Source organism: Pteronotus mesoamericanus, unplaced genomic scaffold (genome assembly GCF_021234165.1).
Source record: "Pteronotus mesoamericanus isolate MK-2021 breed Mesoamerican mustached bat unplaced genomic scaffold, CSHL_Meso_final scaffold_165, whole genome shotgun sequence".
Lineage (NCBI taxonomy): Eukaryota > Metazoa > Chordata > Mammalia > Chiroptera > Mormoopidae > Pteronotus > Pteronotus mesoamericanus.
The window spans coordinates 6,115,908-6,138,778 of record NW_026555307.1 but is presented as its reverse complement, the minus strand read 5'-3'; the positions used below and the strand labels follow the sequence as shown (position 1 = coordinate 6,138,778).

Below are 22,871 nucleotides of genomic sequence, written 5' to 3'. Positions count from 1 at the left end.
ATGGAGAGTGCACTTCTGTCACTGTGTCCTCCAGCGCTGCCCAGGGAGCGTCATTCTGTGCTGTTTTGCCAGAGAAGTGCATCCTGGATCTGTGTTAATCTTAAGGCCTTGCAACAAGAAGAATCTGGCCCTTGGGCCTTCCTGGGCTCTGGCCTACACATAACTGATAAGCGGAGTGGGATGGATAGCCTGGGGGACAGGTGGATGGGAAAAACACCTTTGGAATTTTGCTCCTCTGCTGGGGCACAGAAGATCACAGGTCTGCCTGAGAGCCAGGAAGGCCTGCCAATTCATCACTACAGTTACCATCTTGCCAATGGGATTGACTTGTCACTGACAGTAGTGAATCAATTTACCTGTTTAAGACACATTTGAAAAGCAAATCCATTACATATTCAGTGTGGATGACAAAGAGATGCTGTAATAAATGTAACTAAAAGTAACATCACAGGGTGATCTCATCATAAATTCCTAATTGGGCAGTCATACCCCAGGTCTAAACTTCTTTAGTAAAAGGTTTATCTTTGCCTTAAGCAAGCCCTGTCCATTTTCTTGTTCATCTATGTTAACACACCTTTGAAATGACAGAAATATCTTTTTCAAGTCTCTTGGAGAGGTAACAACCCTCAAGGGATAGTTAATCTCGTTAACTGTCCTTGCTTTTCCCACCTTCAGGTAATCTTTAAATTCTCTCCTTAACTCCACTTGTATAAAAGAACTGCAAAACTGTCTTCTAGAGAGCATTTGAGATCTTGCTTTCCTGAAATTGTCATCAGTTTTGGCTCAAATAAATTCTTATAAAAGTTGTCTCCAGGTTTGGATGTTTCTTATGTGAACCTCAGTAATGATGCTGTGCAGGAGTGTTGTGTCTTTAGATGTAAACACAAAGGCCCTATTTTGCTCTCTGAGATGGCACCCTGTTTACTTTTGTCATAATCCTATAATCAGTATCAGGACTTATCTTATTTATTTGTACTCTACATGGTTCCATTTCTCACTTCATTTCATGCTGCCTCCAGTGTCCCCTCCTTGGAGAGGCTTTCCCTACTCACCCAGTCTAATAGTCATTCCCAATCTCTGTTACCCTCATTCTGTTTTGTTGTCTGTAGAATCCTTACAGCCATTCAAGACAGTATTTTGCATTCCTTTCGGGAACCTGTCCTCAACCTGGGAACACCAGCACCTGTTCTCTGCTTTGTCCTCAAATCCTGAACGGTACAGAGCCTGTACCGGGTGTTTTGTAAGTGGTTAATAGTGACTGACACCTCTCCAGGCACGTCTACTGTGGCCTGCAAGGCCCTACTACATCCTCCTCTGCCCCTCCCCCCTCTCTGCTCTCCTTCCGTTCCTCCTTGCTCACTGCACCACAGCTAAGATGCCTTGAACGTTCCAAGCTCTTTCTCATTTCCTGTCCTTCGCCCATGCAATGTCCTCAGCCTGGAAAACTGCCTCCAGACTTCTGCAGGGCTGCCTCTTTATTTCCTTCCCAGCTCTGTCCAGTGTCGCCTCTTAGAAGGGTCTTTCTGTGGCTTTGTTAGTTCTAGATAAATTATTGCCATCCCCACCTGCCCATCATATGAAATCTTTGTGCACAGAATCTGGTACAGTTACAAAGGCCGAGATGGGTGTTTGGTTGATTTTTTTTTTTCCAGAGTATTCTGGAAGCAGAGAGGAAAAATAACTACAACAACCATAGCAGCTGACCTTCATTTAGCACTTGATCTGTGCTGAGATGGATTTAGTCCACCTCCTCAGAGTTAGGTTCTGTTATCCTCCCTGCTTATAGAAGAGAAACTTCTGGCCTGCCAAAGGTCACAGCTCCTAAGTAGCCAGAAGTCAATACCCAGTACACTGACCACCAAAGCCTGCATTCTGAATGACCCTCCTACCCCAAGTGGGCTGGGGAGGCCTGGAGGTTACACCTAATCAGAACTTTGCAAGGAAGGAGGTGTCCCTTTGGCATGTGGACTTGGGAACAAAGGAGGATGGCAGACCTTTCCAGCCACGTGGAAGTGTATGTACACAGGTAGGAAATATCTCTGAGGTGTGCCTCAGGGGGGTGCGATTGTGTAGTCTTTTACAGATGTTCAAATTCTGCCTGTGTTCCTGGGACATATAACTCTGGGTGACTTGCTAAAGCTACCTGAGACCCACTGCTGTGCTGTGGAGATGATGATGGTGTTAACATCGTCGTGGTGGGTGGTAATGGAAGTAGGAAAAACATGTCGAGCACTGACATGTGCTAGGCATTCCAGGGTTTGCTTCATGAACATTCGTTCTTAATTCTTACAACTACCTAGTGCAATGGGAACTATTACTATATTGATGTGGAAATCGAAGTTCAGAGAAATAAATTGACTTTCCCCAAATTACAGAACAGGCAAGTATCATTCCCAGTAGGCTGTATTCCAAGTCAGAATCTAGCTGCAGAGCTGGACATTGTAATTGCTAAAATATGACGTGTGAAGTGTTAGCATGGCACAGGCATGTGTAAAGGACCAGCAAGGCTCAACTTCTGCTGCTTTTGTCATGATTGGTGCTTTGGTCATTGTCATGCCCTCCCTTTTTCTCTTCACTCCCAAAGTGTTTGATCTCTGTGTCTCAGGCCATACAGCTTTGCCATTGTCTTGTGCCTTTTGTGAATAGTTTCAGCATGGGCATTTTTTGTCTCTAACATGGTCACATTCTGTCCAACAGTAGTGTCTGACTCCTTGGAACTGAAACAGGGCTAAGCTTCTAGAAAGTGCTCTCTGATACTGGCCTTGGGGTGCTATGGTCCTTTACCAAGGACTGGGCATCGGGCTTTAATCTCATGGACTGGCCCTGGGCCAATGACACTACCTGTGTTTGACTTTTCAGGCATCGGTTACCTTCAAGGATGTGGCCGTGACCTTTACCCAGGACGAGTGGGGGCACCTGAACCTTGCCCAGAGGACCCTCTACAGGGAAGTGATGCTGGAGACCTGTAGGCTCCTGGTCTCTCTGGGTAAGGCCTCACTGCTCCTTTGTGTGGGCACCCACAGCCTCCTTCGCTCTACCTTTTGTTCAGAAGATTTCTACAGGATGCACTCTCTCCTGCCCATGGCCCCCGTGTGTATTCATTTCACCTACTTCTGCCTGTTTCCCTGTATCTCTTACAGGGAATTGTGGGTAAGAAATGTAATTCCTCTCAAAATGGCTCAGGTACCAAAGAAAAAGGATTTGTAGGAGGAAATAATGGGTTTCTTTTAATATCCAAGGGCAAGATGTCCGGGCAAGATATCCAGGCAGGAATCATGAGAGGCTAAAGACAGAAAATGGAAGAAATCCTGATTAGATCTTGGCCCCAGAGACTTCTGAGCTTTATGCCTCCTTGTGTCATTCTCAGGAAATTGGCTTTTTCTGCCACAGGGAGTTGATAGCTGGAAGCAGCCACTCCTGCCCTTGCTCTAAGAAACCCCCAGTTCCTTGTCTCTACTTTCTGTGTGTGTGTGTGTGTGTGTATTTTATATATATTATGTGTGTGTGTGTGTATATATATATATAATATATGTGTATATATATAATATGTGTGTGTGTATATATAATATGTGTGTGTATATATATAATATGTGTGTGTGTATATATATATAATATGTATATATACTTTTTCCATATCTCTCTCTTCCTCTCTACCAGGCTGTCTCTGCATGGCTGTCCGAAGCCCACACTTCCCTTTACTTCTCACCCTGGTCTTTGGCACAGGCTGGCTTTAGTCTGCCCCTTCTCCAGATTCCCATGAGATGGAAGCTGAGTAGCCAACCTTGGCTGGTTCACAGCCCATTCAGCAGGACCCATGGGTAATGGGATATTGTTCAGAAAATGAGTGAACCAGACAGGATACCAGGAGGTATGAGTCCTACTGGTTATTGTTCTAAACAAGACAATTTATTTAAAAGGCTTATTTGACCCTTGATGCCCACCTGCTCATCTTTTGTGTCCTAAAGTCTGTGCCATGATTCTCTCTTGGTATGGCAGATCATTATAGGGGGTACGAACACAAGAAATGGCATTGGTGGACAATTAGAGGAAGCCATTCCCTTTTCTCTTTTCTTTTTTAAAGATTTTTATTTATTTTCAGAGAGTGGAGAAGGGAGGGAGAAAGAGAGGAAGAAAAACATCAGTTAGTTACCTCTTGCTCTCCCCCAAATGAGGACCTGCTCTACAACCCAGGCACATGCCTTGACAGGGAATTGAACCAGCAACCCATTGGTTTCACAGGATGGTGCTCAACCCACTGAGCCACACCAGCTAGGACCCTTTTTTCTTTGCTGCTTGCTGATTGTTTAGGGAGACAGTGTCTGTTTTGTGCTGAGTCTTTTTTAATGCCCCTTTGACTTCTGGTAATTTCCCTCTTCAACAGAGGAGACAGCCTCAAACTCACAGTCCTGGGCAGACAGTGTGAATTCACTGAGACTTAATAGTGCTATCTTGATTTTCTTGTAGTAACTTTGTTTGTGGCAAATGAAACTGGTTTTTTGAATTTTCAAATTGACACAGGATTCCCTTTTTGAAGATATGTATTAAAATAAAATAAAAAGTGGGTCAGTGTAAAGAAAAGCAATTCATAGCAATGGTCATAATGTCCCATGAGCACTGGTGTATATGGATCCTGTGACTACATCTGAACAGTTTGGGAGTGCGGTTCTCTAGGATGGAGGTCAAGGGAGATGGAATCGGCATAGGCAGCCAACGCTTCCTTACTCAGTATTTAGGACCGAATGACAATATTCTTGGCCTTGGTTTCCAGGTCACATATCAACTTGGACAAGAGCAGTCTCATTCTGAGGTTTCCTCTCTATCTTGAAGTTCCAGACATTGTTGACACATTTCTTTTTGTCTTTGCTAAGATATGCATATATTATTTCTTTCACTACAAACAGGATACCCAGTTCCCAAATCAGAGCTGATCCACCTCTCGGAGCACAGGCAGGAGCTATGGATGGTGAAAAGAGGCCTTTCCCAAAGTGCCTGTCCAGGTGGGTGGCCAAGATTTATGCAGTGAGTGTCATGGAAGCCTAATGGTGAGGAGCCCACTCTCTGAAATCTGTGGGAAGCTTCTTGATGTGGCCTCCTTGGGTGCCTGGGGTTTTGATGTCCCTCTGTCCTCCCACTTCAACAAACTCTTTACTGCCACCAGGTAAAGAACCTGTATTGTTAGATAAGAGTGAGGCTCTGGGCTCCAACTCCTTGGTCTTAAAACATGTCTTTGCCCCTACCAACCTTGTGACAATAGGGACGTGGCATGGTTTTATTGTATCTCATTTAGCTAAGTTAGGCTGTTAATGCTCACTGCATTAACATGTAATCTCCAAAATGTCAGTGGCTCAATACCTGAAAAATATTTTTCTCACCTATGACAGGGTCCATGTGGGTCAGTGTGGGAGTTTATATCACACAGTTATTCAGAGACCCATGTACCTTTTATCATCCACATGCAGCTTTATGGTTACCCTGGCATCTTTCTGTTGCTAAGGGCAAACAAGAGGAAGCTAGAGTCGCACCCAGTTGCACACACATATCACTTCCCTTCACATTTTGTTCAAAACTCAGCAGTTGGCCATCCCTCTTTGGATGCATCAGGGAAGCGAGATTTAGCTGTGTGCCCAAAGAGAAGAGCAGTTGGGTTTGGTTTACTCTGCCTACTCTTATAAAATGAAAGTGGTAATAATTTGTAATTCATTGAGCTGTTTGAAGGTATAATCATTTAATGTGTGAAGCTGCTAAGCACCATGCCTAAGTTACAGTTAGGAGCTCAACAAAAGTCAGCTATTAGGATCTTTCATGTGATATCAATCACAATGCATAATATCTCACATGCCCTTCTGGACTAGTTACAAAAAGAGCCTATCTTACTATATATGCCTATAATTTATTCCCACCCTTCTCCACCCATTCATCCATCCTCCTGTTTGTTAGGCAGAAGTAGTCTATTGCCCCATTGACTATCTGCCCCTCCTTTACTAAAACTTTAAGATGACATTTGGCTCTGTCTGCCCCACATCTGGGCTGGTGACGGCAGTGGGAGTCATCATGTGTTTTGATTGGCGCCACTGCGGAGCCATGTCTTGCCTGTCTCCTGCTTCCCTGCACTGCTCGGCCAGCTGGCGAGTATCTCTGGCCAGCCCCTCTTCACCGTGGCCGAGTCTCTTCCAAACACTTATTTTTCAGTCACATTTCACGTTCCATAAAAGTCTTCATGCCTAGAAGGATATCATAATCTTGTCCACTCCTTGGCTGACAGTTTCAATAAATGGCCCCATCACTCAGTTGAGAAGGGGAAACAACCTTGAACAAATCCTTAACATCCTGCCTTCATCTAACCCAACATCCAGCCATCCTCATCTTGCTTATTTTGTTTTTCACATCAAGTGCATCATCACTTCTGCCACCTCCATGAGCTCCACCACTAATATGCCAGACTAAGCCCTCATCACTTTTGATGGTATGATGCCAGCACACTGCTAACTGGTCAACCCACATCTTGCCTCCTTGTTTCTGGTCATCTCTGTATCCTGCACCAGCTCCCCCATCCACTTAACCATTGATCCAAGCATCAACCACTCCCTGAACCCCTGATGTCTCAGCATACAACCTACACCATGTCTTCCTGCTCCTCAACCTTATAGATTCATCTTTGTCTGTCTCATGCCTGTAGCACCCTTTCTGACATCTGTGGGAGAGATCTTGCCCACTGCCATGGCTACTTCCTATAGCAGAGCCTAACTCACATCTGCCTCTCAGAGACCTTGTTTCTTCACTTATTTTCTTTCTTTTGTATCTTCATTTCCCTCTAGTCAATTTAAAAACAAAACAAAACACACTCAGGGTGCTTACTTGAGGAAAATACAACACACAAAACAGTCCTGGCTCCATGGCAGTTTCTAAATGTTGACTAACACATTTGTACAACCAGACTCTTGGAAGAGTTGTCTTATTCTTGGAAAAGTTGCATACACTTGACTTCCTCATCTCCACTGAACTCTTTTTCTTTTCCTCCTAAATTATGAGAAAGTTTATTTGGAAAGTTACAGAGGTAGTAGAAGTCAGCTGGACTGTGTAGGCTCAGGAAACAAGTAACAGAAGCATAAAACAAAGGGGGAGGGGCCCTTGAAGCTGAGGACAGAGAAAGGCAAAGGTAATGCACCTGGCAGAAAGAAGAGGGGGAAGGGGAAAGTGTGGGCTCCAGAGAGGGAGAGTGCCCACTCTATTCTTTATTGTTTTAATTTTTAAACTTGCATGCAGCAATATGCATATATCTTAAAGAGTTCAGTCTGATGCATTTTTACATAGATATAAACCCATGTAATCACCACCCAGGTCAAACATGCACCAGTTCCAGCAGTTCAAGAGGCTTCTGATGCTTCCTCCTAGAAAGGGAACCAGTGTTTAGATTGTCACCACAGATTCATTTTGACGGTTCTAGAATTAATATAAATGGAACCCAACCATGTATTCTGACATGTCTGTCTGCTTTTTGATCACCAGTATGTTTGTGAGATTCATTCTCGTGTTTGCTTCTAGTTGAATTCTGTTCTTACTCAATAATTGGCAGTATCTCATTCTAAGTATGTACTTTCTCCTGTGATTGTCATCTTAATTTTTTCCCATATCTGATATTATGCATATTTTTCTCATTATTTTTGTAGATACAAGGACTCATTTCTGTTGGAAAATGACAGGGTCTCAGGGTAGGTCCATGTTCAGCTTGCCGGCTGTTGCACAGTGGCTGCACCCTTCGCATTCCCACCAGCCATGTGGGAGGGTGCCCAGTGCTCTGCATCTTCATCAGCACTCAGTATCTCCCCCACCCTCTTATTTTTGAGGCCTGGTGGTGAGGCGGCTCAGAACCACAGCACTGAAACCGTTCTTGAGGAGGTTGCTGCTCTTATCCTTATTGCCAAATATAATAGCAATGATAAATGACAATGGAAAATGGCCCACAATTTACTGAACATCACATTGTGCCTGACATGGTGTTGCATACTTTATGGGTATTGTTAACTCTCATGGCAGCCAGTAAATTAGTCTCCCAGTCTTTCATGATATTTAGAGTCAGTTAACCACTGTCGAGCTGACTATGCTTGGTTGCAGGAGTTGGCTGAAGTGACAGTCTTCACCACCACATTACACTATTTTTCGATGTATCAGAAACTTGGTCCACTTTTTTACACCTGAGCTTTGGAAGCATTTAGTCCCAGTGGTCCCTCTTTCCCAATTCTGATTGCATGGTTCTCTGCCTTTTATGTTGGTCACCATCTCAGTATTAGCTTCATCTAGCATCTCATGGTCCTTCTTCCTTTTACTGCAATTAGTCTCCCAGAATGATCCAGCTGTACTTAGTTCCTCAACTTCAACTCATGCATGTGTGTCCCATGTTCCAGCTGTAATGTAGACAGGCTAGTTAAAAAATATTGATGGCTTTTTCGGTGCTTGCACTGCATTAAGCACTGTGTGTGTCCTGTTTCACTTCCTTCTCACAGGGATCTATAAGGCAGACAGTATTTGTAGCCCTTATTTTTAGATGAGGAAGCAGAGCTTGTGGAAATTGAGTGGCTTACTGAAAGGCACAAAACTAGCAAAGTTGTTGCTGGGATTTGAGCTTGGTCTGGTTCTCCCTAGATACTATGACATTAACCACAATACTTTGTTGGTTTCTAACATTTATAATTGACTAAAGGTGTACAGAGTTATGTTAATTATATATCTTGGTTTATAACACACTCTCATCATTTGTCAGTGAGCTGTCATGTTTATTTTAAAACTTTTCTCAGTCATTTATTTCCTCCAAACAATTCTATCATGAACACCATCAGCCAATGCAAGAATAGCAGCTTTGCCAATATGGATATATCTGTCTATACCTTTCTTCCCTTTCCTATCTTCTCCCTTCCCCATGAAGATAATCACTTTCTTAAACCTTGCTTTTATAATTTCATTACTTTATATGTGGGACTATTTTGTATTATAAATTGAATTTCTTTTATAGATATGGTGATTTCACATTTTCTGTTTCTTGTATTAGTTTTTTTATTTTGCATCTTTCAAGCAATTTGTTTGTTTCATCTAGTTTTCAATTCATTCCTTAGTTTTAAACCTGTTTGTAAGCATACTTAAACAGTGTATTGTATAGCTTTTTTTTTTAACTTCTGAGGAATGGTGTCATAATTGATTGCTGTGGTTTTCACATGTTCCCCAAAATTCAGAGGTTGAAATCCTAACCTCCGAAGATGATGGTATTGAAGATCTGGGAAGGTGCTTAGTCATGAGGGTAGAACCCTCATGAAGGGGATCCGTATTTTATAAAACAGGCTCCAGAAAGATCCTTGGCCCCTTTCACCATGTGGGAACAGTAAAAGGTGCCAGCTATGAACCATAAAGAAGGCTCTCATCAGAACACTCCCGTACCTTGATCTTAGAATTCTCAGCTTCCAGAACTGTGAGAAACAAATTTCTTTTGTTTATAAGCCACCCAGTCTGTGGTTATGTTGTTATAGTAGCCCAAACAGAATAAGACATTAATGTAGTCTTCTGAAACATAATTTTTAAAAATTCAGCACCCAGTTACTAAGAATCGTGTGTATAAGCCATAGTTTCTTTTCATCTCAAAATATTCTATTCTATTGCATAAATATATCACAATGTATTTGCCCATTTTTGTAGACATTTACCTACTTCCATCATTATATCCAGAAAATCTGACTTCACTGAACTGGTCAATAATGATACTTTTTTCTATTTTTTTGTGTGGTCACCATCCTGCTGCTTTGAAGAATCTTATACATATATGTGTGTGTAGTCATCCGCATGTAATTCTTTTTTATGACTGGAATGACCGGATGATGGAAAACAACTTTACAAGATATTTCCCAGTGTTTTCTAAAGTGGTTTTACCAGGTTGTTAACTTCACCAGCAATGAATGAGAGATTCCATAAACCACATCCTGTTCCACACTTGATATTGTCGGGCTCTATAATTTAATCCAGTTGAATGGGTACAAAGCGGTTTCTTACTCTGGTGTTTATTTGCATTTACTTCATTACCATAAGTAGAACAACTCATTTTTTTGGGCCAATGTATATCTTCTGTAAAATATAAGTTCATGATCAATCTTTTGCCTATTTTTTTTATTAAGGATTTTGCACTTCTGTGTTAGATTGTTAAGAATCTTTATGCATTCCTTATATTAATGTTCTATGAACTATATATATTGCTAATTATAGATATTGCTAATATTCTACATTTTACTGTATCTTTTGTCTTTCTTTAATCTGTTTTTTAATGACTAGAAATTCTTAATAACACTTTGTGACAAAACATGAATTAATTTAAAAAAATTTTTTTATTTTGCTCCTGGCTGTGTGGCTTAGTGCTAGCCTGTGAACCAAAGGGTCACGGGTTCCATTCCCAGTCAGGGCTCATGCCTGGGTTGTGGGCCTGTTCTCCAGTTAGGGCATGAAAGAGGCAACCACACGTTGATGTTTCTCTCCTTGTTCTCCCTCCCTTCCGCTCTCTCTAAAAATAAGTAAATAAAATCTTTAAAAAAATTTTGTTTTATCTTTTTTTAATATTCACTCCAGGACATTTATTCATTGCTTCTAGATAGAGAGGAAGGGAGAGAGAGAAATAGCAATATGAGAGAGAAACATCAATTGGTTGCCTCCCTTATGCACCTGGACCCGGGGTTGTATGCACCCGGACCAGGGATTGAATCTGCAACCTAGGTATGGTGCCCTGACTGGGAATCAAACCTGCAACCTTTAGGTTATAGGATGATGCTCCAACCAACTGGGCCACACTGGTGATGGCTTTTTATTTTATCTTTTTAAAATAACTTTTTATTTTTCAGTTACAGTTGACATACAGTGTTATATTAATTTCAGGTGTACAACCCCATGATTAGATATTTATATAACTTATAAAGTGATTACCCCTGTAAATCTAGTACCCATCTGACACCATTTCAAATTATTACCATCTATTATTACAGTATTATTGACTATATTCCCTATGCTGTACTTTACATCCCAATGACTATAACTACCAATTTGTAATTCTTAATCCCTTCACCTTTTTCACCCATCCCCCACACCCATCCCATCTGGGAAGAGTCAAAATATTCTCTGTATCTATGAGTCTATTTCTGTTCTAATATTCATTTATTTTGTTTTTTAGATTCCATATATAAGTGAAATTATATGGCATTTGCCTTTCTCTTCCTGACTTATTTCACTCAGCACAATGCCCTCTAGGTGCACCCATGGTGTTGTGGATAGCAAGGTTTCATTCCTTTTTATGATTGAGTCATATTCTATTGTATATATGTACAACATATTCTTCATCCATTCATCTGTTGATGGACACTTAGGTTGCATTTATATCTTGGCTATTGTAAATAATGCTGCAATAAATATATGGATGTATATGGAAGGACAGGTCTCTCTCCAGAAAGTAGCCATGTACTATGAAAAATAGAGACACTTATTGAGAAAGATGCAAGATACAAGAAACACTGTACATGGGATAATGATGCCTCAGTCCCCTTCAAAGTAGGCACATTGGGTCCTCAAACAGTTCTCCCAGCATCTCTTCCACTGTTCAAAACACTCTGCAAAATCCTTTGTTGGAATCACCATGAGCTGCCCTGTGGTATTTTTCTGAATCTCATCAAAGGTCTGAAACCTATTCTCTTTCAAAGGTGATTTAATTTGGGGAAAAGCCAGAAATCATGGGGTGCCATATCTGGGTTCTAGAGGGGCTGAGTCACATAGGTGATTTGATATTTCACCAAAAACTCTGCATGAGATGTGATGCCTGAGCAGGCACATTGTGGTGAAGCTGCCAATCACCAGTTGCCCATAGCTACAGACACAGTAGTTTTTGGAATCCGCAGATCAGCTTCTAATCCTTGCACTGTCAATCACTGGTCTTTGTTAATTGCAGCCCATACACGTTCAACATTCTCAGGTGTTCTGCTTGTTGTAGGCCTTCCAGAATGTGAGTCACTTTCAACAGATTCTTGACCATCTTTGAAGTGTTTGTGCCACAATTTTATTTGCACTGCACTCACTGCATTGTCCCTAAAAGCCTTCCGAATCATCCAACTAGTCCCCGTGGAGGTTCAGGCTTAATTCAAAATTTGATGCAGATTCATTGCTCTACTCGCTCAGTCAGTTTGAATGTGACGGCCATACTGTACACATGATCACTCAACAGCATCTACTGCCCCCTCTGACTGGAGCATTGAAGTCGTCATTGTTCATGCATGTGCATTTCAGTTCATTCTACTTGGCTGCCATGTTACATCAATGTTTTGCAAACCATTCTCATTGTATTAAGTGGCCGGACTTTTTCTGGAAAGACGTCACATGTCTTTTTGATTTAAATTTTGGGGTTTTTCAGGTAAATACCCAGAAGTGGAATTTCTGGGTCCTTCTTTGTCTCTTATTATAGCCTTTGTTTTAAAGTCTATTTTGTCTGCTATAAGTATTGCTACCCTAACTTCTTTTTATCTTTTCATGAAATATCATTCAATTGAAGTGAGTCTCTTGTGAGACAGCATATGTAAGGGTCTTGTTTTGTTATCCATTCAGCCACTGTTGTGTCTTTTGATTGGAGTATTTAATTCATTTGTATTTAAAGTAATTGGTGATAGATATGAATTTATCACCATTTTATTATTCATATTTTTATCTTTTTTTTTTCTTCTTAAAGAAGACTTTTTAAAATTTCTTGTAATACTAGTTTGGCGGTGATGAACTCCCTTTTTCTTGTCTGGGAAGTTCTTTATCTGTCCTTTGATACTAAATGATAACTTTGCTGGGTAGAGTAACCTTGGTTGTAGGTCCTTGCTTTTTATCACTTTGAATATATCATGCCATTTCCTTCTGGCCTATAATGTTTCTGCTGAGAAATCAGCTGACAGGGTTATGGGAGCTCCCTTGTACTTGTAGGTAACTAACTGCATGTCTTTTGCTGCTTTTAAAATTCTCTCTTTGCCTTTAACATTTGGCATTTTAATTATGATATGTGTTGGTGTGGGCCTTTTTGGGTCCATCATATTTGGGACTTTCCATGCATCCTGGACTTTTATGCCTATTTCGTTTGCCAGGTTATGGAAGTTTTCTGTCATTATTTTTTTCAAATGGGTTTCCAATGCCTCCCACTCTCACTTCTGCTTCCAGCACCCCCGTGATACAGATATTGCATGCTTAAAGTTCTTCCAGAAGCTCCTGAAACTAACCTCATTCTTTTTGGAGTCTTTCATCTTTTTGCTGTTCTGATTGGGTGTTTTATGCTTCCTTGTCTTCCAAGTTGCTGATTTGATCCTCTGCTTTGTCTACCCTACTGTTGAGTTTTTATAATCTATTATTCATTTTAGTTATTGTTTCCTTTATTTCTGCATTTTTAAAATCTTTGTTTTCTAACTCTTTGTTGAAGTTCTCACTAAGGTCCTCTAACTTCCCTCTAAGTTCATTGAGCATCCTTATAACCAGTGTTTTGAACTCTGCATCTGGTACATTGCTTGTCTCCAGTTTGTTTACTTATTTTTCTGGAATTTTGTTCTATTTAATTCAGCGCATGTTCTTCATCTCCTCATTTTGGCAGCCTCCTTGTGTTTGTTTCTTGCCATGACCCACGTGGTGTGGTGGTCCCTGAGTGAGAGCAATGGGAGATTGAGAAAGAACAACACAACACAAAGACACAACACAACACAAAGACACAACACAAGGTAATTTAGAGAAAAGCGGGGACCAGGTGGAACATTGCCCTCTGATGGAGAGACAATGACAATGACTACAGTCTCCATGTTTATTTTATAGGGGTTGGTTAGATAAAGCTCAAGGGAGTTTTGCAGTGCTGGGAAATGCTGTGGGCACAGATTGTTCCATTCCTGGGCTATCTACATGATCAAACTTTCTTCAGCAGAGCTTGCAGGTATCTACTACCTTCTCAACGGCCCCAGGCTCAGGCTGTCGCCAGTTGCCAGCTTGTTCTGCTTTGCAGATAACAAGCGGTCGAGTGTGGCTTTGCCAAGTGCTTAACCTGGCTTTTGATGTCAGCCTTCACCGTCCTCCACAGTTTCTATGTATTAGGTAGAGCGTCTACATCTCCTGGCCTTATGTAGTAGATGTCCTATAGGGCCCAGTGGCCCAGCCTCCCCTATCACCTGAGCTGGGTGCCTCCATGTGGGTTGTGTACATCCTCCTGTTGTAGTTGAGCCTTGCTTGCTGTTGGCACCTCAGTGGTGGGATTTACCTCCCCCAGGCCAATCAGCTGCAAGAACTGGTTTTGACCTCAGTGGAGGATCTGCTCTGAAGGGCTTGACCTCATGGAGCAGGATCACTTCAGCAGGGCTCTCGTGCCCTTGTTCATAGAGGTGGTTGGGTGGTATTTTGGTGTGATCTGAAGCTATCCACTGGGTGCACTGGCTTTGGGGTCTCCTGGGAGGTGCACATCAATGTCAGCCACTGCATTTATTTTGCCCAGGGCCACTTGGCATGAGATACAGAGAGATTTGCAGATGGCTACTACTCATGCTGGGCTCATAGGTGCTTGGGAGAAGCCACACTTCAAACCAAGGTGAACTACTGCTAGTGCCTGGCTGGGGGCCACTCAGCAGGGTGTAGAGGGCATGCTGAGGCCAGACATTCCTTGTTGGAGAGATTTTAGGAAAGTCCAAAGCATGAGCCAAGACAGGACATTTTTATGGAAAAGCCATTGGAAACAGCTTGGATGGACCTATAAGTTGGGTGAGGTGGGGTCTTAGGGCATCATCAGGGTAGGGCAAACAGTTTTAGCCAGGTTGATAAAGACTCAGATATGGGGCCTGCCTTTGGGCTCTTTTGGGGGAGGGTTCAGCAAAGGAACAATGGCCTCTGCCAGCATTTCTCTTTGGGAGAAAACTGTCCCTCCAGCTCTCACCTTGATGCCAGACAATTCAATTCCTCCCAGTATGTCCTTGTCACCCCTGAGATGCTTCTCCAGCACTGGAACTCAGAAGGAGTGTGTCAGCATATGTCCATGTGTGGGCCCTTTAAGAGGAACACCTGGGACTCCAGAAGCCCTCCATTTCACTCAGCCACAATCCCTGCAGGTTTTCACAACTAGAAGTTATAGGAATTTACCTTTCTCACATTGGAACTCTGGGCTAGGTAGCCTAGCATGAGGTGGACCCCTCATTCCTCAGGGTGACCTCCAAAGCTGTGATATGCCTCCTAATTTTTAACCACTGCACATGGGTATGGAACTAGTCTGTTCCATATATCTGCCCCTCCTATGAGTCTCTGTGTGGCTTCTTTTTATATCTTTAGTTATAGGACTTCTGTTCAGCTAGATTTTAGGTGGTTTGGAATGATGATTGTTCTGTAACTACAGCTGTAATTCTGATGTGGTTGTGGGAGGAGGCAAGTACTATGTTTACCTATCTGTTTTCTTGACCAGACATCCCATGAATTAATCTTATTCGACTACTCAACTTTGGCATTGTCATCATGTAATATAGTATTCACTTCATATTTTCTCCTGTCTATATTGTTTGAGATGAATCATGATTGATGTAAGAGATTTTTATCCCAAACCACAAGTTTCCTTAATACTGGCATCAGGAGAATTGTTTTATTGAAATATTCTTAGAAGTGTGCTTGTGATACCACATGTAACTTACTGTATAGCTTTCAAAGGAACTTTCCAAAGTTTGTTTTGAAGTAAATATTTTATTTTAGAATCATTTGAGGTTTACATAAAAGTTATATAAATAGTACAGAGAGTTTTCATATACTCTTCCTTCACCTGTTACTCCTTAAGTTAACATCATTTATAACCACGCTGAACATGTAGGTTAGTATACTAACTAAACTCCAGACTTTATTTGGATTTGCCAGTTTTTCTACCAATGTCCTTTATTTTTTCCCATATTCAATCTGGGGTAACATTTTACATTTGGTTATGGTTCCTTTGTCTCTTCTGGCCTCTTACAGTTTTTCCATCTTGCCTTATATTTTCTGTCATTGGCAATTTTGAACAAAAAAAAAAAAACTAGTTAGGCATCATGTAGAATATCCTTCAGTGTGGTTTCTGTCATGCTTCAGTCGTGTTTAGATTGGGGTGCTAAGTCCTGAGAAGATGACCACAGAGGTGAGGCGCCCTCCCGGTCATCTCATGTGAGGGGTGTGTATGCCCACGTGACATCTCTGGCAATGGCGGCTTCGATCACTTCATTAAGGTGGTGTCCACCAGGGTTCTGTTTTCACTTTAAAGTTATTTTTCCCTTTCATTTCTCTCTTCTTTGGAAGTAAATCCCTAAATCCAATCCATATTCAAGGAGAGAAAAAGCACCCACATATATTATTTGGGATCCTTGATCAAGAAAATTTGTCCCTTCTCCTACATTCATTTATTTATATTGGTGTGGACTCATGTATATTTGTTTTATACTTTGAGTTTCAATCCAGTATTTTATTTATTTATTTATTTATTTATTTAGTTCACAAACTGTTTCAGGTTTGGACCCTGGAAGCTCTTTGAGGGTGGCTCTTATGTCCCTTTGACATGTCCCTATTCTTTCTTATTTTCTGGCACTGTGAGAGGCTTCTGATTTCTTTTGTTTTCCCTGTCTCTGCTATGGAATCAGCTGTCTCCAAGGATCCATGCTTTCCTTTCCTGAACACTATCAAATAATAGTATTTAGAAACCAAGATCTAGGCACTAGATGGGTTTGTGGCTACAGTGTTGCTTCTATATCCTCTCAGAACAGAACTAAGAAATACTGGTATGTATAGAATAATTATTTCTCAAATCTAATCTCATTGTTGGACATGCTTCATTCTAGCCTGCCTTCTTTGCTTATTTGTAACTTTTTTATGTGACCATGAAAACCTGGCTTCCATTATCTACCATGTATGGCTTATTTTTTCAATTCCATTATACATGTGAGATAGGGTTCCTGGGAAACAAATTTACCAACTAGAGTACAATGTTTATGTATACATATTTTGGATTTGTGTTTGGGAATCTGAGTAAGCAGAGAGACAACTTAATTTAACATGTACTTTCCTTGGCATGGGTGGTGGGCACCCCTAAATCCCCCTTGTTCAAAGGTCAATGGTAGTTATTTTGTCTTCAGCCTTAAGGTGAACAGTCAGAACACTGTTTTTCAAAATTACTTATGTCAGCTCATTTTTGCCCCACCTTCTCCAGTGAGGTTATGCCATACATACTTTTTTAAAAAATTTATTTTCTTTATTTTTTCAAATACATTTGTCACTGCCTCTCCCCCCACCTTCCTCTGCCCCCTCCCCCCTCCCTCCCTCAGTCCTTCCTCTTTGGTTTTGTCCATGAGACCTTGCTACACATTCCCCAACCCTCCCATTCCCTTCCTTTTCCCCCATCCCCCTCTCCCTCCATCCCTCTTGTCTCTGTTCGTTCACTTAGGTTCATCCGTCACAGTATGCGTTCCATTCTGGAATCCCCTGAAAACCAGTGTCTGTTGTTGTTTTTAATTTGCACATATTAATATTCACTCATTGTGATATACAGTTCTATGTGTTTTCACAAATGCATAGAAGCATGCACCCTCCACCCCAGTACAATACAATACAGTTCCTTTACCTACAAATGCCCCTTGGCATCTCCTATATAGTCAGCCACTCTCCATTCACAGGTATCTGATCTGTTTTCTGTCTCCATCATTTTACTCTTTTCAAAATGTTATGTGAATGGAATCTGTAACCCTTTTTGAGTCTGACTTTCTTCACTTGCAAAATGCATTTAATATTCATCCACATCATTGGATGAATCTACAGCTCATTCCTATTTACTACCAAATAGTATCACAATGTAAGTATGTAACCAAAAATTCAGGTTCCACAGCTTGCTGCAAGGAAAGCCAAACTTGTGAGACAGGTGCTGGTACAAAAGGAAGAGGTTTGTTCAGGTACTGCACCTGGGAGAATGGTGGACTCCCATCTCAAAGATCATCTCACCTTCCTGCTCAAACCTGTGGTTCCTATAGGGATAGGAAGGGGTGGGCTTTTTTTTCCTATCCAATTATCTTGCTAGTTTTGGGTACACTAGGGTCCTGTCCATTCATTTTTCTAGCTTTCAGAGTGCTCGGGCCCTATCCATTTGTCTTTGGAACTTTTGGTGCTCTTGGTATAAGAACTTCCCCCGAGCCATCTTGGCCAACTGGGGAGACGCCCCAGTGCAGCCGGACTCTGCGGTGATAGAAGTGGGCCGCAGGACGCCCCATTAGGACGCCTGGAGCTGTCGCACCCCTCAGCCCAATTCCCAGCACTGTACAGGACACCAGCACATTGGGGGAAGCCAGTTGGAGTCCACTGGAGCACCCCTGGATCCTGTCATTCTGGGTCCCCTGCACAGCCTCTGCTCACCTGCCCCTCTGAAGTGGCCTGCCAGGCCCATGCTCCAGCTGATGGCTGCCTACGGTAACATGGGTGTGCCAGTTTGTTTATCCGTTTACAGTCCTGGCTGCTTTTGGTATTTGGCTATTATGAATAAACCTGCTGTAATAATTCACATTCAGGTTTTTGTGTGAACATAAGGTTTTAGTTCATTTGGGAAAACATTTAGGAATTGGATTGCTTGTCTATGTGGTATTTCTTGCACTTTTTAGGAAATTGACAAATTGCCTTCCAAAGTGGCTATAGCATTTGGCATTCCCACCAGTAATGAGAATTCCTCAGGATCTCTCTCTCCACCAGCATTTGGTGTTGCCAGGTTTTGTTTTGTTTTGCTTTGTTTTGAATTTTTGCTATTTCTAACCTATGCAGAGGTTACTCATTGTGGTTCTAATTTTTTTTAAAAATGACAACTGACTGTCATTAGACCATCTAATGTCTAATGACATATGCTCATTTTCCATCTCTGTATTTTCTTTTGTGAATTGTCTGTTTAGATCTTCTCATTTTATTGTTGTTTATTGTTTTCTTATATTTGAGTTTTAAAGATTCTCTAGTCTAGATATGAGTCCTTTATCAACATGTGATTTGCAAATATTTTATTGCCACCTGAAGCTTGTATTTTCATTCTTTTAATAGTGTTTTTCTTAGAGCAAACATTTTTAATTTTGGTAAAATCCGATTTACCACTATTCTTTTCAACTATTGTGCTTTTCTTATCAAAATATTCATTGCCAAACACTAAGTCTCACGGATTTTCTATATGTTTTTCTAGAAGTTTTATCCTTTTAAATTTACATTCTATGATCAATTTTGCATTATTTTTTCTATAAGATGTGAGGTGTGTTTCAAGGTGTATTTTTTACGCCTTTATAAACATCCAGAGCCACTTATTGAAAAGACTGTTCTTTCTCTGTTTAATTAACTATGCATCTTTCAAAAGAGAGTTTACTATATTTGAGGGTAGCTATTTCTAGGCTCTCTGTTCTTTTCCTCTGATCTACATGTCTATATACTTTCGCCAACACCACAGTTTTGATTATTGTAACTTCATAGTACATTTTAAATTGGGTGAGGTGTATCCTCTGACTTTGTTCTTTTACTGAATTATTTTGTTGATTTGATTTCCTTTGCCTTTTCACATAAATTTTATAATTGCATTTTCAATATCTTCAAAAAGAACTTAATGGATTTATAAATTGGGATTGTGTTTAATCTAAAAATTAGAGAGAGTTGACATCTTAACAGAAATGTTTTGTAATTTTTAGCATAAAAATTCTGCACATATTAGATTTACATCTAATCCATTCTATTCTGTAGGTTTTTGAGTCTTTTTTTTTTTTTTAAGAGAGAGAGAGAGGAAGGGGGGAAGAAAGAGAGGGAGGGAAATGTTGATGTGCGAGAGAAACATCAGTGGTTGCCTCTTGCACACCCCCCGCCCCCACCCACTGGGGACCTGGCCCACAGCCCAGGCATGTGCCCTGACTAGGAATTAAACCAGCTACCTTTCGGTTTGCAGGATGACTCCCAATCTACTGAGCTACACCAGTTAGGGCAAGAGTCTTTTCCTTTTTTAGTCCTGAATGGATGTTGAATTTTATTTATTGATTTTTCTGTCTGTTGACATAATCATACAGTTTTCTTTTTTTAATCTTTTAACAGGTTCAGTTACACTGACTTATTTTTAAATGTTGAACCAGACTTTTATTCCTGCATTGACTATCTGTTCTTTGTGATGTATTATATTTAATATTTTGGATTCAGTTTGCTAACATGTCATTCTATATTTCTGTGTCTGTGATCTTGAGCAATAGTAGCCTGTAGTTTTAATAATAATCTGTTTTCACTTTTAGTATTAAGTAATGATGACCTCATAAAATGAGATGGAGAGTATTCCATCCTCTTTTATTTTCTGGAAGAGATTATATAGAATTGACATTTGATATTTTATATTATTTCTTCCTTAAGTGTTTTGTAGAATTTAACAGTAAATCATCTGGTCCTATATTTTTGTCTCTTTTCTCTTCCACATAAGATCTAGAGTTATCTTTTTGAGTTTTATGAAAAGCCCTATTATGAATTTATCTAGAGTTTATTGAATTAACTTATCCACTGAGGAAGAATGAGCACCTTTATATTGTTAACATTTTCATTTCCATGCCTCTCAAGTGAGTATTTATAATTTTCACTACCCAGATTATATCTGTTTTGTGTCCTTTCATTTGGCTGTTCCTCTGGCACAGCAGACTCAACGTGCCCCTCAGACCCTGTGCACTGGAATATGCCGCCCTCTGCCCCTGTCTGCCTCTGCTTCCATACCTACAACATCCTCTCGCACCCTGAGGTTCTCTAGGCATCCAGGTTTGACTCAAAATGGTTTGTGTGCATTCTGTTTCCTTTGCCTATAGCACCACCTTCCACTTCCTCTGTCAGGTAGTTTCTACCTCTATTAGGAAACAACTCATGGAAACTCCTGGGAAACTTCTTGGTATCTCATTCACCCTCCCCATCTGGGGAGGAATTGGAATGGAATTGGGACATCCTACTTGCGCTTCCCGAACACCATGATGAGGAGTTTTCTCTTAGAGCCAACATACTGTATGTAGTAACATTATTACACTGTGTGCTTTCCTTGGTCCTGGAATGTAAGGAGGATTCTCCCACCAGATCCTCTGTTCTCTGCCCAAGCACTCACTCTTCAGTTTCTCTTTTCAAATGTCAAGAGCTCAAGGAACAGAAAAGAACAAATTGTAAACCTAGGCTTCATAGATGTGAAAATATAACATACTCAGAGGCATTATTTTCACCATTTTCCCTTTAATAAAAGTGGTAATTTTGTTCCTTCTATGTTGGTTCACTAATAGGTTACTCTTATGTAATTGGTTCTTTTCAGGAGCCAGAGAAAAATCAGAGACTACGGAGACAACCATTTCTCAGCTGCTGTTGTCCAAGGGACACTCACTTAGGGTGTGGCTGAAGCAGGGAGCTTCAAGGAACTCCAGGACTGGAAGACCCAAAACTCAGGAAAGGCTATCAGAAATGCAGGCAGGAATCTTAAGGCCAGTGACAGAGCCCAACAAGGAGACTGGACCTGGGAAGATGAACTCTAAATGCAATGAATTGGGGACAGGTAACAGTCCACTGTCAAGAGTTTTACAGGAGCGAGTCTCTCCAGTAGGTGTTCTCTGTGAAAGTGACACACACAGACTAGTTAAAGACCCCAGCAGTCAAGTGGGGAAGAACCATTATGAATATAGTGAATGCAGAATTATCAGGAATTGGGATCTTGCACATGACTGTGTTCATGCTAAAGCAAAGCCCTATGAGTGCATAAAGTGTGGGAAGACCTTCAGCTGTACATCAGACCTCATGCAGCACCAGCAGATTCACACTGGAGAACAACCTTTTGAGTGCAAAGAATGTGGGAAAACCTTTTGCAACAGTTCTGCTCTCGGGCGACACATGAAGAATCACACTGAAGAGAAGCCCTATGAGTGCAATAAATGTGGAAAGGCCTTCACCAAACAGTCAAATTTAATTAAGCATCGGAAGACCCACACTGGAGAAAAACCCTTTGTATGCAAAGACTGTGGGAAAGCCTTTTGCTACAGGTTTAATTTGAGTCAACACATGCAGATTCACACTGGAGTGAGGCCCTATGAGTGCAGTGAATGTGGGAAAGCTTTCTGTCGCAAGTCACACCTCACAGAGCACCAGCGGATTCACACAGGAGAGAAGCCCTATGAATGCAGTAAATGTGGAAAGTCTTTCTCTTACCACTCTGGTTTTGTCCAACATAGTTGGATCCATACTGGTGAGAAACCTTTTAAGTGCAAAGAATGTGGGAAAACCTTTTGCTCCAAGTTTAATCTGCGTCAACACATGAAGGTTCACACTGCAGGGAAGCCCCATTAATGCAATAAATGTGGAAAGGACTTCAACCAACACTCACCTTGTATGCATCATATGACCCACACTGGATTAAAACCCTTTAAATGCAATGTCTGTGGGAAAGCCTTTCAGCTACCACTCTAATTTCAGTCGACACATGGAGATTCACACTGCAGAGAAGACCTGTGAGTGCATCAAGTGTGGGAAAGCTTTCATGGTCAAGTCGTACCTCCTATACCAGCAGATTCACATTAGATAAGCCAGTAAATGTAGACGGGCTTTCACTTAATACTCATCTTTATCCAGTGTAATAGGATCCTTACTTGTGCAAAACAATACTTTTACTACTTCCTGAAATAAATGAAATGTCCCTCCCTTATTCTCCTGTTCCCCTTTCATTCACCTCTCCCTTGCACCTGCAAAGCCTGTTTTCTTCAAGGCTGCTGGCTCTTGACAGGGCTGCGAGGTGCTTCCTGCTTAGTGTCGAGCTCTGGAGCCCAGTCTCTGGAACTGTGACACTGGGTGTCAAATCCCATCACTGC

At 41.2% G+C, this 22,871-nt stretch overlaps 1 protein-coding gene across 1 annotated transcript; it reads left to right on the top strand.

Annotated features, from left to right (window-relative positions):
- Positions 1 to 22,566, top strand: ZNF599 (zinc finger protein 599). Its single transcript, XM_054588805.1, has 4 exons — positions 1 to 339; positions 2,860 to 2,986; positions 4,902 to 4,997; positions 21,332 to 22,566. Exons 1-4 carry the CDS (start codon positions 1 to 3, stop codon positions 22,351 to 22,353), a joined length of 1,584 nt encoding a protein of 527 aa, XP_054444780.1. The 3' UTR covers positions 22,354 to 22,566.
- The last annotated feature ends 305 nt before the right edge of the window (positions 22,567 to 22,871 follow it).